This window comes from Oncorhynchus gorbuscha, linkage group LG11 (genome assembly GCF_021184085.1).
Source record: "Oncorhynchus gorbuscha isolate QuinsamMale2020 ecotype Even-year linkage group LG11, OgorEven_v1.0, whole genome shotgun sequence".
In the NCBI taxonomy this organism is placed as follows: Eukaryota; Metazoa; Chordata; class Actinopteri; order Salmoniformes; family Salmonidae; genus Oncorhynchus; species Oncorhynchus gorbuscha.
Genome location: NC_060183.1, coordinates 15,675,092 through 15,694,386, shown reverse-complemented (window position 1 = coordinate 15,694,386; position 19,295 = coordinate 15,675,092). Strand labels below are relative to the sequence as shown.

Here is a 19,295-nt window from a genome sequence, read left to right as displayed (position 1 = left end):
TCCTCAAGTACAGTACTGATCTGCATACACAGAGCCTTTAGCATGCCTTCTGTGATTTCTCAATTGACTGTGTAAGTGGTTGGAACTGGAGTTTCCTCCAGTCTCCACTACTGATATCGATCATCGAGGAAGATCGAGGAGAATGTTGCATTGACAGCACCTCTCCTCCCGGAGGCCCTGCTGTTGCCCTTTATTGCAAGGACCCGATGATGTCACACGCAGGAAATGATGAAATTGATTTGGATGAAGTCAGCTTTTAGTGTTAGCGTAAGATGCCTTTCTCCCCATGCATTGGCAGCTACAGCCAGCTGGTGCACGTTTACATATGAGTAATTTGAGGCTTTTAACCAGAGCGACTAACAAGAGCACTTAGGGTTTAGTGCCTTGCTCAAGTGTTCATGGCTTTTATGTCATAATATTTGAGAAGTAGCTTCTGACAGTTCTTATCTTCAATACATAATGTCAAATATCAAACACATCAATTATATTTCTGAAGGAGTAGTTCCCCTGGTAACAAGCTACAGTGGTTCCATAGTAGCAAAGAAACTTGGATGTTGTCAAACTGCCAGATTTTGTGTGTGTGTGTGTGTGTGTGTTCCTGCATGTTCGTGTGTGTGCGTTTCCGTGAATGTGTGTGTGAATGAAGTCTCTCTCACTGAGGAGAGAGCATGCCAGAGGTATGTAAACATCTCCTTCCTGAAATGCTTAGTATGATTGGCAGCTGCTCTAAGGCCCAACCTTAAATTCAAACCCTGAGCCATGGCTTGCTACAGGCTTACTACTGGCTTACTACTGAATTGCTACTGGCTTACTATTAACTTACTACTGGCTTACTACTGGTTTAATACTGGTTTACTACTGGTTTACTACTGGTTTAATACTGACTTACTACTGACTTACTACTGGTTTAATACTGGCGTACTACTGGTTTAATACTGGTTTATAATATTGACTTAATACTGACGTACTACTGGTTTAATACTGACTTACTACTGGTTTACTACTGGTTTATTACTGACTTACTACTGTTTACTACTGGTTTAAAACTGACTTACTACAGGTTTACTACTGATTTACTACTGGTTTACTACTGGTTTAATCCTGACTTACTACAGGTTTACTACTGGGATATTACTGACTTACTACTGTTTACTACTGGTTTAATACTGACTTACTACTGGTTTAATACTGACTTACTACTGTTTACTACTGGTTTATTACTGACTTTCTACTGGTTTACTACTGGTTTAATACTGACTACTGTTTACTACTGGTTTATTACTGACTTACTGAAGGTTTACTACTGACTTACTACTGGTTTACTACTGGTTTAATACTGACTTACTACAGGTTTACTACTGATTTACTACTGGTTTAATCCTGATTTACTGCTGTTTACTACTGGTTTAATACTGACTTACTACTGGTTTAATACTGACTTACTACTGGTTTACTACTGGTTTATTACTGACTTACTACTGGTTTACTACTGGTTTAATACTGACTACTGTTTACTACTGATTTACTACTGGTTTACTACTGGTTTAATCCTGATTTACTGCTGTTTACTACTGGGATATTACTGACTTACTACTGTTTACGACTGGTTTATTACTGACTTACTACTGTTTACTACTGGTTTATTACTGACTTACTACTGGTTTACTACTGGTTTACGACTGGTTTATTACTGACTTACTACAGGTTTACTACTGACTTACTACTGGTTTACTACTAGTTTAATACTGACTTACTACTGGTTTAATATTGACTTTACTACTGGTTTAATACTGGCTTACTACTGTTTTACTACTGGTGTAATACTTACTTACTACTGGTTTAATACTGACTTACTACTTACTGGTTTACAACTGGTTTAATACTGGTTTATTACTGACTTACTACTTTTTACTAGTGGTTTAATACAGACTTACTACTGGTTTAATACTGACTTACTACTGGTTTACTACTGGTTTAATACTGACTTACTACTGGTTTAATACTGACTTACTACTGGTTTACTACTGGTTTAATACTGACTTACTACTGGTTTAATACTGGTTTAATACTGACTACTGCACACACTTTCACACTTCAGATGATGCTGGTGTTAGAGAGGGGGTTTAAGACAGACAATAATTGTTTGGAAAATCACATGATTTCACGTGACATTTCCACGTTTTGTACATGTTACGATGCACCTGTAAAAAAGATAGCTCAGATGTGCAAGTGCCTTTTGAATGTTGAATTACACGTTTTGCACATGTGAAATCATAAGCTTTTACATGTGGATTCAATTTTTCACATGAGATTTCACAGGTAATGCCCTGCAAACAAAAACGAGTCTTCAACTTATTTTTTCTTCAACTCACATATTTGACACACTTTGACCTACATGCTTACATTGTGGTTTATTTATGCAGTAATTATTATTCAACATGTCCATATCTGGGATTTAGAATAGTCAGAATAACTGATAACTAAAATAGCAGTGCAGATGGCACTCTTTTGTTATGTGCAAAATAGTGCACACTGTTGGACAGGTGTGTTTCCTGGTGTACAAAAAGGTCAAAGGTACAGGTAAGGAACCTTCAGAGTTACACATAGGAACTCACATCAGTACATTTTAGGGTACATGTGCCCATAATCTATTATAATGGTACATTTTTCTACCCAATATACATATAATGCTGCGTTCGTAACCATGTGGGAGGTGGAAATTTAGCAGTTGTGAAGTCGTAAATACCACTTGCATTTACTGCATGTACTTTGAACTCGTTGAGAAATGCCAATTGGCGAATGGCCAACAAGCTGCGTCAACCATAAACACACGACGGAGTTCAAAAACCATATTAATAGATTGCTTTTCATAAATAATGTTTTGTTATTACATTTAACTGCCGAAAATGCTGTTATCGAGGTAATTTCCTTAATAGGTGGTGTCAGAGGTCAGCATGAGGGAGAAGTCAGAGCTCAGGGATGATAGATGCATTCCCCACTATTAATTACCAGCTGGAGGGCCGTTCAAGTGGATTTTTCCCAGGCGTATGTGGTAAAATCCCACTCCCCACTTGGTTAAGAATGCAGGATTAGGTATCATTACTGCACTTTGAAATGTAGGTGGAGGCAATGTGCTGGCAGGGACTCATTAGCATATTTTGGGGCATGGTCTAAAACTGTCATTGGAAATGTTGAAGATGTTTAAGTGCTTTTATGGTTATGTTAAAGAAGGTTGAGCATCTCTTTTGACACTGTCAGTTTTGCAATTTTAGTAAGCAGTTGTGACCCGCAAGAGCTGCACTGTTTAGAGGTTTTTGTGCATATTCCAAAAGCTTAATGGGAGCTGGTTCACAGGAAGTTAATGTTTAACTTCCAATAACTGGCTATCAACTGGTTGCAAGTGGGTTTTAGTGCATTTCCCAGTAATTGGCAAACATTTCTGAAAACCTGTTTTTGCTTTTTTATTATCGCGTATTGTGAGAAGATTGATGAGGAAAAAAACTGATTTAATACATTCTAGAATAAGGCTGTAATGTAACAAAGTGCAAAAAGTCAAGAGGTTTGAATACTTTCTAAAGGCACTGGATATTTTAAAATGCAGTGATGATCGTACCTTATATTTAAAATATTGGGTAGAAAAATCTCCATATATTGGGTAGAAAAATCTCTATATATCTACAGGTACTGAACTGGACCATGTGAGTTTATATGTGTAGCTGTTTAGTGTACCTTTGACAATTTTGTACCCCAGGGAACAACACTGTACCCCAACCATACTCTTATTTTTTATTAAGAGTGTGCTACAAAAATATAAACGCAAAGTAAAGTGTTGGTCCCATGTTTCATGAGCTGAAATAAAATATCCCAGACATTTTCCATATGCACAAAATGCTTATTTCTCTCAAATTTTGTGCACAAATTTGTTTACATCCGTTAGTGAGAATTTCTCCTTTGCCACCTGACAGGTGTGGCATATCAAGAAGCTGATTAAACAATATGATTATTACACAGGTGCACCTTGTGCTGGGGACAATAAAAGGCCATTCTAAAATGTGCAGTTTTGTCACACAGATGACTCAAGTTTTAAGGGAACTTGGAATTGGCATCTAAACAGTGCAGCTCTTGAGTGTTCATTTCAGTACGTTCAACCGGCCCCATATGAACTGTAACTCGGTAACAGTTTTGAAGTTGTTGCATTTATAGTTTTGTTCAGTATAGTTCCAAGCAATTAGTTTGAACCTGGAAGCGCTGCAGCAACATTGATGCTCTCCCAACCAAGTGGTTGCAAATTCTAACCCCAAATAATTATTGTATACTTTAAATCAAGTGTCTTTGGGCACTGCTAGTTTTACGTTGTTACATTGGTGGTGACAATTGTACAGTTATTTACTTGATTCTGGGCAGCTTTGACCAAAGTGCAGATCCGCTCTTGCCAATAAGTCTGTGGCCATATCTCTTTTCCACTCATGGATCTGGTGGTGTAGCTGCACTGTAACAGGACATTACAGGTTGGTAGTGAGCCAGGGGTTATTAGTTCAATCCCATCAAAATGTTATTTACTATACAAGATTTTACCGTAATTGAAATCAGAATACAGCAGCATACTGTCATTTTATAGAAATAACACCTTCAAGTTGTTGTATATATTTACCTGATTTTTACTGCAACTTTAGGCAAAGTGCAGAAATGTGTTCTTGACAATAAATATATAGCCAATCTCCACGATGTCCATAGACCTGGTGGTTTGGCAAGAACTTCAAGTTGCTAGAAATTAAGAGGTTATGAGTTCAAATCCCAATTGAGGTTGAATCCAAAGTATTCAGTATGTTGTCCATTAACACCTTTGTTTAGCTGTAGAAATACAGTAGTTAGTTGGACATTTACTGTGTTTTCACCAAAGCTAAACATTCTGAGAACAACTAAAAATATCCCTGGAACCAACTGGGAAGTAGACAAAATCTGAAGGGGACCATGACTGTTTACATTGAATTAATGTAAATAGTTGCTTTTTAAAGTAAAGTATTCTAAACAACATTTTATAACTCGGCTTTCACATGTGCTCAAATGTAATTTCATGTTATCACGTGTTGAAATACTGCATCCCCATGTTGTCATTTTTATTTCACATTAATTTCACATGAGATCATGTTCTCACATGTGCTCTCACATGTAATCATATGTGATCGCGTGAAATGGGATGTGGTTTTTCCATAAGGGTGCTGCCACAGCTGTGTCTATGTACGTACATGATGTGGTTTTTCCCTGGTGTTTTTTCTCCCTCCCTGTAATCAGTCATACAGACTCCACTCTGTCATGCAACTTGCTGTGCTGTTTTTTACATAAATGCTGCATACCTGCTCTGCTAGTGCATTGTGTATTTTGGCTTACTTACTGATATAGATAGCAGAATGACAGAAAACAGAGAGAATACTGACGATGTGTGATTTATGTGAATAAACAGTGTTTATCGCTGTGCTGGGCGATGCTTTGCAAGTTATGAAGCTCCACAGTACCTAGTACAGTCAACCAGCCAGGAACAGCATGAACTGTTGGCTTCGCCTTGGTGTCTGAAGGCTCCAAAACAGCTAACTCTCACTCTCTACCTCTCCCCAACAGTGTTCCAACATTCCAAGGCCTTTCAGAAGAAATACTAAGCAAGCTTGCTGACGTGATGGAAGAGGTGAGTTTCCTAAGTGTCCTGGTGGAACTTAGCGAAGTTACCTCGATTTAAAAGGGTTGTGGCAATGGGTGCTGATTATGACAAATTATGAACCATATCATTACATGATGAAGAGTTGATTGCCTTGATAAATCGTAATGATTATTATACTGTGGGTATTCACATTTTAAAATAGGTTTCTCTGGAAATGTAACTAAGCTGCAATTTGTAGTCATTGCAGTCTTCATAGTAGTGGAAGTGCATTTCAGGTCTCCTGTCCTGGTCTGACAGAGCCATTTTAATTGATTTGAGTTGTTATCTGTAGTCAATAACTCACCAGACACAACCTGAGGTAAAACTCACTGCGACAACGTCTGAGGTAACTCTGCCTGCAATACAGTCTCAGAATTGGCGTTTTTTTCATCATGCATCTTGTTCTGAAGGCAGCTCTGCAGTGTGGTCACTATCTGGCACAGCCACAAAGTCATACAATCTGATTTTAAACCTAACCATAACCTTAACCTTAACCACATTGCTAACCCTAATGCCTAACCCTAACCTTAAATTAAGTCCATACATTTTATAGCCAATTTGGACTTTGCAGTTGGCCGATCTAGCGGAAATCTCTCAGTTCTGCCTCCGAGGCGAGACTCGAGAGATTTTCATGACCACATGACATGACTGAGAATAACTGTAAACTAGACTATAACCAGCGTCCAGAAGTATTCCTAGTCTCGTCACATGGTCAGGAAAACCATTCTGGCCCTGATCAGAATATTACAATAGACAGTGTCTACTTTGTGGTTCATGAGTGAGAGGGACCATCCTCAGAGCAGATTGACTAATCGTCTTACTATTCATTGGCATGCAGATGTTTCCCAAAACGGTGGAACGGGGGGGGGGGGTCCTTAGGATCACTTGAGAAACAAGGACATATTAAATCAAGTCTCTACAGTCCTTCACCTCCTAAATCTTTATGCTTGTTTATTTCCAGCAAGAATCTCTCTGCTGTTCCAAGTTAACTAGATGACTTGACCTCCAGTATAACTGGTTTCCAAAGAACATTTGGTCATTAAAACGAGAACAATATCATTTGCGGCAGACTTTCTCCTTCGCAGTCAAGTTAAGTATGACCACAAAAAAAATCACAAAGGAATCAAATACATTATTTCATGGTTATTTTAATCTATGGAATCAATAGAGGATTAGCTCCATTTTTAAGAACACACATCCTTATTCCTCAACCAGCCTATATATCAAACCATGTTTTGTTTTTTAATGCGTTGGCCTCAGTTTTCATTGGCTCCAACTGCTGCTTCTGAGTCAACCTGACTTCTTTAACCCCTTACAGAGTAATAATAGAATAACATGCAAAGGGAAAACATACGTCTTAGTTATGATTCATCTGATGAAACAGTATTGGGTCACATCCCACCAAATCCAATCCATAGAGCCGTATAGTTTCAGATGAATAAAACTAGAACTCGTGTTTTATTTCTATGCTCAGACCCAGAATGCCCCACTGACTACCAAGACACTATCAGTCTGGATCTGTTCGCTGAATGACTGAAATAAAACACGAGGGAAAACACAGAATGTTCAAACAGTTGAAGGGTGCTCCAAAGGGGGCTGACGATAAATATGCTGCCATTCAGTGTGGTGTAGGTGAGATCACTGCCGATGTGTCTTTGCATGTTGTTCGCGTGTGTTGTGTGTGCGTGCAGTCGTGCGTGTGTGTGTGTGCGTGCAGTCGTGCGTGTGTGTGTGTGTGTGTGTGCAGTCGTGTGTGTGTGTGTGTGCGTGCAGTCGTGCGTGTGTGTGTGTGCGTGCAGTCGTGCGTGTGTGTGTGCATGCAGTCGTGCGTGTGTGTGTGCGTGCAGTCGTGCGTGTGTGTGTGTGCATGCAGTCGTGCGTGTGTGTGTGTGCGTGCAGTCGTGCGCGCGTGTGTGTGTGCATGCCGTCGTGCATGTGTGTGTGCGTGCAGTCGTGCGTGTGTGTGTGATTATGTGTGTACCTACCTGTATACATCGCCAGAAGACGCTGGAATCGATCAGACTTTATGCAGCCTCACCATGGAACGACACAACACAGACAATCTCCTCACCCAAATGTCACCCCTTTCTCACAAATAGCCATTTGTCCATTTCTTACCATTTGTAACTGTGCAGTGATTTTCTGTGTTTTTTGCCTCTGACTAACTACAGTAGTGTTTAGCTTCAGTGTACCCTAAAATAATAAGGAACTACTGCACTAACAGGATTTGAATGAGGAAACCCAGTAGTGCAGGTCACGGACGAGAACATTAGGAACCTCAGCGAAACCCAACTTGACAACAACATCTGTGGCGCATGGCATTTCGTTTAAACCTCAGAGAGATTTATCTCATTACTACTGTCAGTCATCATATCAGGTAAAAAGCAGTGAAGATGTTTGCATACAAAGGACTGTGTGTGTGTAGTCGGGGCATACGACTAATACTTATGCATTCAAGTAGTAATGTTTTCCTCGAAAGACGTGCCATGGAGGCTTCTCAAGTGGCTGGGTTATGGAACAATCTCCTACAGCCTTGCAGTGTGGGATAAGGACTCCTGTGAGATATCTATAGGGAGAACACTCAGGATTTCCTCCATGATTACAGGAGAATCTACTTTAAAACACTGGAGTCTCATGGTATTCCTCCAAAGTTCTGGACCACCCCCCCCCCCCCCACACACACCCTCTCTCCCACACACTCTCTCTCTCTCTCTCTCTCTCACACACACCCACACACACCTGCTTGCTGATTCATACACTAGAACATCCCACTCTTTTACCTTCTTAAGTCCCTCCCCGTTTCTTTGTTTCATGTTGTGTTTCTTCCTGTTGTGGTCTTGTTTTCATCTGTTTGTTTCGTTTCTACAATTGTAAAGTGACTTGAAAACCACTATATAAGTCCCATGTAGCGTTATATTTATTATTACGGTGTGGTTTCTGGCCAGTATATGCTCACATATAGATTTTTTTTCAAATGGCATCAGTTTGTTTCTTACTTTGTCTTCACGCTTCAGTCAGTGTAAAATAACAGCATAGTGTGGTGACAGACACAATTTAAAAAAACTTTGACAGAACCCTGCGGCGTGGTTGCTATGGCAAAGGATGACTGGGCATCAGTGTTTGACTTGGACTGAAATAGGTGCCGGTACTCATTTTGGTTGTCGGTGGTGTTTATATTTAGATACAGGAGCTCCACCGTACTTATGAGTTTAGGTACAGTGCATTCGGTAAGTATTCAGACCCCTTGACTTTTTCCACGTCTTGTTACGTTACAGCCTTATTCTAAAATGGGTTAAATAAAAACAATTCCTCATTAATCTACGCACAATATCCCATAGTAACAAACCAGCCAGAGCCCGAACTTGAACCCGATCAAACATCTCTGGAGAGATGTGAAAATAGCTGTGCAGTGACACTCCCCATCCAACCTGACAGAGCTTGAGAGGGTCTGCAGAGAAGAATGTGAGAAACTCCACAGATACAGGTGTGAAAAGCTTGTAGCATCATATCCAAGAAGACTCGATGCTGTAATTGCTGCCAAAGGTGCTTCAACAAAAGTACTGAGTACTGAGTAAAGGGTCTGAATACTTATGTATGTGTATATATGTATATATATATATATATATATATATATATATATATATATATTATATATATATATATATATATATATATATATATATATATATATTATATATATTATATATATATATATTTTTTTTACATTTGCAAACATTTAAAAAACTATTTTTGTTTTGTCATTGTGGGGTGTTGTGTGTAGATTGATGAGATTATCCATTTTAGAATAAGGCTACAAAATGTGGAAATAGTCCATTGGTCTGAATACTTTCTGAATACAGTGTACGTCCTATTAGAGGTCCAGGAGCTTAAGCAGTAAAACATTCTGAGGTGCTGGTACTCTACTCCAGTGTGCTCCTTCCCAAGTCAAGCACTGCTGGGCAGGGTACCAAACTCACCAACCATATCAGCTAACAGGCTCTGTATGACAGAACAGAAGAGTAGGTCTTGGGTTCTCTTTCCACATGGAAACCAAATGAGATAGGGGTGCCCCATGTAAGAAAGGAAGTGATTAGTGTAAGTCTCTGTACAAAGTGGTAGATGAGTAATGCCACGAAGTAAAGAAGTAATTCAGTGTTGTGTAGCAGAATTCTCTGCGTCTGTGGGGGCACCTTTTCATCATCGTACTTCAACCATGCCTTTCCTTTACTGATTTGCCAAATACATGGCGAGAAATACCCATTACAACTCCACCACTACTGTTTGAATTTCTAGACACCTTTCATAATGAACAGAAGAATTGTCTGACAAGTTCACTTTCATCAATGCTCAATTCATCTTTAAAGTGAGATTCAAAAGGTGTTATGATGTTATGTTCACTATTCATGCTGTGTAGTTTATAGGGACACATATCTGTCTTCTACTCATTGTAAATGCCCATTCCTTGGCAGAAACCGCTCATGACACAGGTGGTATGTTTCAATTTGGGAGAAAGAAAAAACAAAGTCTGTGTCAGCCCAAAAGTTTCCCTTTAAACTAGCCATTTTTTTTCTTTCTTCTCCATCTTAATGGATTTTTCCCCCATGCAGCTTCAATGAATAACAGTGACATTTTCTCCCAGGCCTAAAAATAAACTAAAGCACAGGAAGAAACTTTGAAAGAGCTGTTGAAAGATAGCTCACCTTAGCTACTGATGATGACTGTTCCTCCCTGACCAGCCTGTCAGGTAAATAAATACTGACTCGCATAAACACTCTTTACTCTCTAAAAGTCAATCGGTGAGCTGTGTTTGTTTAGTGTCACTTACAGTCATTCCAGAGCAGGAGGAACATACAGTCCTGGTAAAGAATAAAGAATGTAAGCATTGCCGGTATTACTCGTGGTGGTATCAAACCTACAAGATCCTACTATGGATGTGTGACTAGGCAGGCAGCGGTTGGGTTGGGAGTAGAGGTTTATTTTTAATTCCAGACGTTCCCCGTTCCCACACTGTCTGTTCTGGCCCATACGGAGCAGAGCAGAGCATGTCAAGAGTTCACTGTTTTCCAGCTGATGTGTGAGGGTTGCGTTAATGTGTGGGACGACTTGTCTCGACTCCCGTCGTGTTCTGCGATCCTCACAAGCTGCTGTGTCCTCAAATATGGAAAGAGAAGGAGGAGAATTAAGCAGCTATTACCAATCGATAGTCTCAGGCTGAGAGAGTGAGAGGAATGAAAAAAAACAAATCCCCCCCGCAACCTGTCAATCATCGTTGATTATAGATGATTAGAAATTGGATTTACTCTTTGAATACCATTTATTTATGATTTGATGCATAGTGATGCTACATACAGTACAGTACAGGCCGTAATTTCCCCTTGATAAGCCTGCCCATTATACCATGGAATCTCATTTCCGATTCATGACCCTCTGCTTTGCTCCATCTTTATTGAAATGGTTCTGCTGTCTATTTTAAATGAATCTGGGGGCCAGGCTTCCAGCTCATGTTGATCTATGTCTTCTTGATGTACCCAACTTTGACATGAAAGTCAAAGCTGTCAGCTGCCGTCAATCAATAAAAACCTGGTAGTATTGATCTGTGACGTATTATATACATCTACTTTTACATCAGACCTATTTATCATGGCTAATGTACTTTAGTACTTTTTCATTTAAAAAAACATCCCTATTGTGTTTCATTACTCCCTCCACCAAAGTCCAAGTTTGGTGGAGCTAATGTTAATGTAGTGCCGCCTGCACAGAGGTTCGGTTGCCTTCCTGCCACTCTGAAAAACCAAACAGTGGGGAATAAAAGCAGGTCATTTGATACGTTGTGGCTGGAACACTGAAACCTGACGGACCTGAACCTGGGCTGCTGCTGCTCAGTGAAGTGGCAGGATGGGATCCTGTGAGGGTCGCCCCTGATTGGTCCTTTAGAACAGCTCACTGCTACACAATAGGGGGTAGCGGTCAGGGGAGAATGAATGACAACATAAATGACATGTAGAATATGTAATATAGTAATATTATATTATTATTAAATTAGCAAAACATGAAATTAAAAGGCTTCAAGTTTATTTACTCATTCCCCAGCATCAGATGTCAAAATTGCTCGCCCTCTTTCTCTCTGACCAGATCTGAGCAGTTGGAGGGAGGGATATGATTTGATTTATTAAGATCGCCGTTCGCGACATCTAGTCTTACTGGGGTCTGACACAAAACGAGAAATACATTACAGACAAAAGACTTTACAATTTCCATACATTTAAAAACATGAACATGTAGGGTGTGTGTGCATCTATGAGTTACACATACGTGCCAGTACACACACACAACAAGAAGGTCACATGAGGGAGAGGCGTTGTGCTGTGTTTGGTGTTATTTTATTTGTTTATTGAGACCAGGTTTGCTGTTCACTTACACTATATAAGATGGAAGGGAGTTCCATGAACTCATGTCTCTGTATAATACTGTATATAAGATGGAAGGGAGTTCCATGAACTCATGTCTCTGTATAATACTGTATATAAGATGGAAGGGAGTTCCATGAACTCATGTCTCTGTATAATACTGTATATAAGATGGAAGGGAGTTCCATGAACTCATGTCTCTGTATAATACTGTATATAAGATGGAAGGGAGTTCCATGAACTCATGTCTCTGTATAATACTGTATATAAGATGGAAGGGAGTTCCATGAACTCATGTCTCTGTATAATACTGTATATAAGATGGAAGGGAGTTCCATGAACTCATGTCTCTGTATAATACTGTATATAAGATGGAAGGGAGTTCCATGAACTCATGTCTCTGTATAATACTGTATATAAGATGGAAGGGAGTTCCATGAACTCATGTCTCTGTATAATACTGTATATAAGATGGAAGGGAGTTCCATGAACTCATGTCTCTGTATAATACTGTATATAAGATGGAAGGGAGTTCCATGAACTCATGTCTCTGTATAATACTGTATATAAGATGGAAGGGAGTTCCATGAACTCATGTCTCTGTATAATACTGTATATAAGATGGAAGGGAGTTCCATGAACTCATGTCTCTGTATAATACTGTATATAAGATGGAAGGGAGTTCCATGAACTCATGTCTCTGTATAATACTGTATATAAGATGGAAGGGAGTTCCATGAACTCATGTCTCTGTATAATACTGTATATAAGATGGAAGGGAGTTCCATGAACTCATGTCTCTGTATAATACTGTATATAAGATGGAAGGGAGTTCCATGAACTCATGTCTCTGTATAATACTGTATATAAGATGGAAGGGAGTTCCATGAACTCATGTCTCTGTATAATACTGTATATAAGATGGAAGGGAGTTCCATGAACTCATGTCTCTGTATAATACTGTATATAAGATGGAAGGGAGTTCCATGAACTCATGTCTCTGTATAATACTGTGTATAAGATGGAAGGGAGTTCCATGAACTCATGTCTCTGTATAATACTGTATATAAGATGGAAGGGAGTTCCATGAACTCATGTCTCTGTATAATACTGTGTACTTGAGTTTGTACTGGACCTGGGGACTGTGAAAAGACCCCTGGTGGCTCTGTAATAATAATATAATATAAGATGGAAGGGATTCCATGAACTAATAATATATAATAATAATAATAATAATAATAATATAATAATAATAATAATATATAATAAGGGAGTTCCATGAACTCATTTCTGCATAATACTTTTATAAGATGGAAGGGACTTCCAGTCATGTCTCTGCATACATTATATAAGATGGAAGGGGTTCCATGAACTCACTGGCTCTGTATAATACGCCATGTACTACCAACTGAGCTACAGAAGGACCATGTCTGGTGGGGGAAGTGTGCGTGTTAGTGCTGTGTGTAAGTTGACTATGCAAACCATTTGGAATTTCCAACACAATGTTTCTTATAAAAAAAGAAGTGACGCAGTCAGTCTTTCCTCAACTCTTAGCCAAGAGAGACTGGCATGTATAGTGTTAATATTATCCCTCTGATTACAATGAAGAGCAGCTTATCTAGGTCTGTCTTTGCAGCACTTGACCATATGACTGGACAATAATCAAGATAAGATCAAACTAGAGCCTGCAGGACTTGCTTTGTGGAGTGTGGTGTCAAAAAAAGAGCATCTCTTTAATATGGACAGACTGCTCCCCATCTTTACAACCATTGAATCTATATGTTTTGACCATGACAGTTTACAATCTAAGGTAGCACCAAGTAATTTAGTCTCCTCAACTTGGTCAACAGCCACACCATCCATTACCAGATTCAGCTCAGGTCTAGAACTTAGGGAATGATTTGTACCAAATACAATGCTCTTAGGTTTAGATATGTTCAGGACCAGTTTATTATTAGCTACCCATTCCAAAACAGACTGCAACTCTTTGTTAAGCGTTTCAAGTGAATTCATTAGCTGTGGTTGCTGATGCGTATATGGTTGAGTCATCAGCATACATGGACACACATGCTTTGTTTAATGCCAGTGGTAGGTCATTGGTAAAAGTAGAAAAGAGTAGAGGGCCTAGAGAACTGCCCTGTGGTACACCACACTTGACATATATGACATTAGAGAAGCTTACATTTAAGAAAACCCTCTGAGTTCTATTAGATACAGTGCATTCAGAAAGTATTCAGACCCCTTGACTTTTTCCACATTTTGTTACGTTACAGCCTTATTCTAAAATGGACTAAATAGTTTTTTTCCCCCTCTTTCCTTTTTTTCTACACATAATGACAAACTGTTTTTTATTTTATTTTTGGAAATATATTACAAATAAAAAACAGAAATAACACATTTACGTGTTTAGGATTCAGACCCTTTACTCAGTACATTGTTGAAGCTACTTTGACAGCAATCAAATCAAATCAAATCAAATCAAATTTTATTTGTCACATACACATGGTTAGCAGATGTTAATGCGAGTGTAGCGAAATGCTTGTGCTTCTAGTTCCGACAATGCAGTGATAACCAACAAGTAATCTAACTAACAATTCCAAAACTACTGTCTTATACACAGTGTAAGGGGATAAGGAACATGTACATAAGGATATATGAATGAGTGATGGTACAGAGCAGCATACAGTAGATGGTATCGAGTACAGTATATACATATGAGATGAGTGTGTAGACAAAGTAAACAAAGTGGCATAGTTAAAGTGGCTAGTGATACATGTGTTACATAAGGATGCAGTCGATGATGTAGAGTACAGTATATACATATGCATATGAGATGAATAATGTAGGGTAAGTAACATTATATAAGGTAGCATTGTTTAAAGTGGCTAGTGATATATTTACATCATTTCCCATCAATTCCCATTATTAAAATGGCTGGAGTTGGGTCAGTGTCAATGACAGTGTGTTGGCAGCAGCCACTCAGTGTTAGTGGTGGCTGTTTAACAGTCTGATGGCCTTGAGATAGAAGCTGTTTTTCAGTCTCTCAGGTCCCAGCTTTGATGCACCTGTACTGACCTCGCCTTCTGGATGATAGCGGGGTGAACAGGCAGTGGTTCCCATGGTTGATGTCCTTGATGATCTTTATGGCCTTCCTGTAACAACGGGTGGTGTAGGTGTCCTGGAGGGCAGGTAGTTTGCCCCCGGTGATGCGTTGTGCAGTCCTCACTACCCTCTGAGAGCCTTAGGTTGAGGGCGGAGCAGTTGCCGTACCAGGCGGTGATACAGCCCGCCAGGATGCTCTCGATTGTGCATCTGTAGAAGTTTGTGAGTGCTTTTGGTGACAAGCCGAATTTCTTCAGCCTCCTGAGGTTGAATAGGGCAACTTTTTGTTAAGCGCTGCTGCGCATTCTTCACACATGCTGTCAGTGTGATTGGTGGACCAATTCAGTTTGTCTGTGATGTGTATGCCATTAGAGGAACTTAAAACTAGCTACCCTCTCCACTACTGTTCCATCGATGTGGATAGGGGGTGTTCCCTCTGCTGTTTCCTGAAGTCCACAATCATCTCCTTAGTTTTGTTGACGTTGAGTGTGAGGTTATTTTCCTGACACCACACTAAGGACCCTCACCTCCTTCCTGTAGGCCGTTATTTTTGGTAATCAAGCCTACCACTGTTGTGTCAAACTTGATGATTGAGTTGGAAAGTCGTGGGTGAACAGGGAAAGGAAGGGCTCAGAACGCACCCTTGTGGGGCCCCCGTGTTTAGGATCAGCAGGAGATGTTTTGCCTACCCTCACCACCTGGGGGCGGCCCGTCAGGAAGTCCAGTACCCAGTTGCACAGGGCGGGGTCGAGACCCAGGGTCTCGAGCTTGATGACAGCAATCACAGCCTCGAGTCTTCTTGGTCATGACGCTACTACTGTAGCTTGGCACAACTGAAAGTGCTTTTAAAAAAAAATCTTTCCTCATTGCTACAACTCCCGTACGGGCTCGGGAGAGACGAAGGTTGAAAGTCATGCGTCCTCCGATACACAACCCAACCAAGCCTCACTGCTTCTTAACACAGCGCGCATCCAACCAGCCGCACCAATGTGTCGGAGGAAACACCGTACACCTGGCAACATTGGTTAATGTGCACTGCGCCCGGCCCGCCACAGGAGTCGCTGGTGCGCGATGAGAAAAGGATATCCCTACCGGCCAAGCCCTCCCTAACCCGGACAACGCTAGGCCAATTGTGCGTCGCCCCACAGACCTCCCGGCCACGGCCGGTTTACGACAGAGCCTGGGCGCGAACCCAGAGTCTCTGGTGGCACAGCTGGCGCTGCAGTACAGCGCCCTTAACCACTGCACCACCCGGGAGGCCCTCAAATCACTGCATTTAACCATGGCAAGGACACCGTGAATATGGACGAAAACAAACACTGTAGTTATTCCCTCCGTAAGTCAATCAAACAGGCACAATGTCAGTACAGAGACAAAGTGGAGTCGCAATTCAACGGGTCAGACACGAGAAGTATGTGGAAGTGTCTACAGACAATCACGGACTACAAAGGGAAAACCAGTCACGTCGCGGACACCGACGTCTTGCTTCCGGATAAGCTAAACACCTTCTTCACCAGTTTTTAGGATAACACAGTGCCACCGACGTGGCCCACTACCAAGGACTGTGGGGTCTTCTTCTATGTGGCCGACGTAAGACATTTAAGCATGTTAATCCTCGCAAGGCCGTCGGACCAGACGGTATCCCTAGCCGCATCCTCAGAGCATGCACAGACCAGCTGGCTGGAGTGTTTACGGACATATTCATTCTCTCACTATCCCAGTCTGCTGTCCCCACTTGCTTCAAGATGTCCACTATTGTTCCTGTACCAAAGAAAGCAAAGGTAACTGAACTAAATTACTATCGCCCCATAGCACTCACTTCTGTCATCATGAAGTGCTTTGAGAGGCTAGTTAAGGATCATATCACCTCTTCCTTACCTGACACCCTAGACCCACTTCAATTTGCATACCGCCCCAATAGAGCCACAGACAATGCAATCGCCATCTCACTGCACACAGCCCTATCCCATCTGGACAAGAGGAATACCTATGTAAGAATTCTGTTCATGGACTAAAGCTCAGCCTTCAACACCATTGTACCATCCAAGCTCACCATTAAGCTCGACCCTGGGTCTGAACCCCGCCCTGAGCATTTAGTTATCTAGCTTGCTGTTGCGAGCTGAATTTGTCCTGGGATATAAACGTTGAGATGTTATTTTACCTGAAATGCACAAGGTCCTCTACTCCGACAAGTAGTCCACACATAAAACGGTCAACCGAATCGTTTCCAGTCGTCTCTCCTCCTCCCAGGCTTTTTCTTCTTTGGACTTTATACGGCGAATGGCATCTAACTTTCATAATAAGGTGTATTACCACAACCAACCGACCGACCTCAGTTCATCTTTCAATCATCCACATGGGTACAACCAATGAGGAGATGGCACTTATATGCTTCTATAAACCAATGAGGAGATGGGAGAGGCAGGACTTGCACCATGTTCAGCGTTCAGCGTCACAAATAGAACTGACTTCTATTTTAACACTTGGCAACGCAGACGCTCGTTGGCGCGTGCGAGCAGTGTGGGTGCAATCATTTAATAACATGTATGTGTAAATTTCTTTAGCAGAGGCTCGCTCACCGGACACGAGCAGTGTGCCCAGCATGTTAGAAAGCACTGTCCATTTCATTGTGTAACACCATGCCCAAACCGGACTCACGCGTATGTCCGCGTGCGCCACCATGCGCAAATTGATTTTGTCCCGCCACACCAAATACGATCATGCCCCCAGGTTGAAATATCAACACAAACTCTGAACCAATTATATTAATTTGGGGACAGGTCGAAAAGCATTAAACAGTTATGGCAATTTAGCTCGCTAGCTTGCAGTTGCTAGCTAATTTGTCCTGATATATAAACGTTGAATTGTTATTTTACCTGAAATGCACAAGGTCCTCTACTCTGACAATAAATCCTCACATAAAACTGTTAACCGAATCGTTTCTAGTCATCTCTCCTTCTTCTAGGCTTTATCGTCTTTGGACTTTACATGGCGATTGGCATCTAACTTTCATAATAAGGTGTATTAACACAACTGACTGACCGACCTCAGTTCATATTTCAGTCAGCCACGTGGGCATAACCAATGAGGAGATGGCACATGGGTATATGCTTCTATAAACCAATGAGGAGATGGGAGAGGCAGGACTTGCACCGCGTTCTGTGTCACAAATAGAACTGACTTCTATTTTGGAGCTTGGCAACGCAGACTCTCGTTCGCACGTGAGCAGTGTGGATGCCATGATTGAATAACATGTATATGTACATTTATTTTGCAACGCGAGTGGTGTGGTCAGCATGTTAGGCTTTGAAACAACATCCACAACATCCATGTTTTACACTGTTTCAACCTGCTGTTGAACTTCGTTCTCCAGATTGAGCATCACAGTGAGGCGAGTTTTAGAACTACTGTGATTTTGATGTGATTTTCGATTTCATTGACATTGATGTCAGAGTGGTCAGAGGGACAATAGAGCCATGAGTAGCAGGCCATTAGGACCTGATGGTAGTTAGCAAATTGGGTACTGCATCTCACTACAGACCCTGGTTTGATTCCCATAGGGCGGCACACAATTGGCCCAGCATCATCTGGGTTAGGTTTTGGCCAGGGTAGGCCGTCATTGTTAATAAAAATGTGTTCTTAATTAACTGACTTGCCTAGTTAAATAAAGATTTAAAAAAAAAAATTAAACGGTTTCTTCTTTTTGTTGAGTTTAGTCACATCATTTCTCAATTTGCAGTCAGATGTATAGCCAGACTTATTAGCCACTCCTTTTGGCCCATCTCTTTCAACCATACAGTTGTTCAATTCCTCATCAATCCATGGAGCCTTAACAGTTCTAACAGTCAGTTTCTTACCAGTCTGTCAATAATTGGAAGAAGCAATTTCATAAATGTAGCAAATGCAACGTCTGGATGCTACTTATTAATCACATCAGACCAACAAATATTTTTAACATCCTCCACATAAGAGTCAAGCAAAATCTTTTGTAGGATCGCTTATACACTATTTTAGGCCCAGCTTTTGGAACTTTGGCTTTCCTGGATATAGCCACCATATTGTGATCACTGCCCAATGGGTACCGATACAGCTTT

General features: G+C 40.8%; 1 protein-coding gene across 2 annotated transcripts in view; it reads left to right on the top strand.

Annotated features, from left to right (window-relative positions):
• Window positions 1-19,295, top strand: part of LOC124048150 (cGMP-dependent protein kinase 1) — a 78,728-nt gene that overhangs the window by 2,497 nt on the left and 56,936 nt on the right. For both annotated transcript variants that reach the window (XM_046368630.1, XM_046368629.1), the window contains exon 2: window positions 5,612-5,680. In XM_046368630.1, the coding sequence (XP_046224586.1) occupies window positions 5,612-5,680 (69 nt within the window). The remainder of the gene's footprint in view (window positions 1-5,611; window positions 5,681-19,295) is intronic.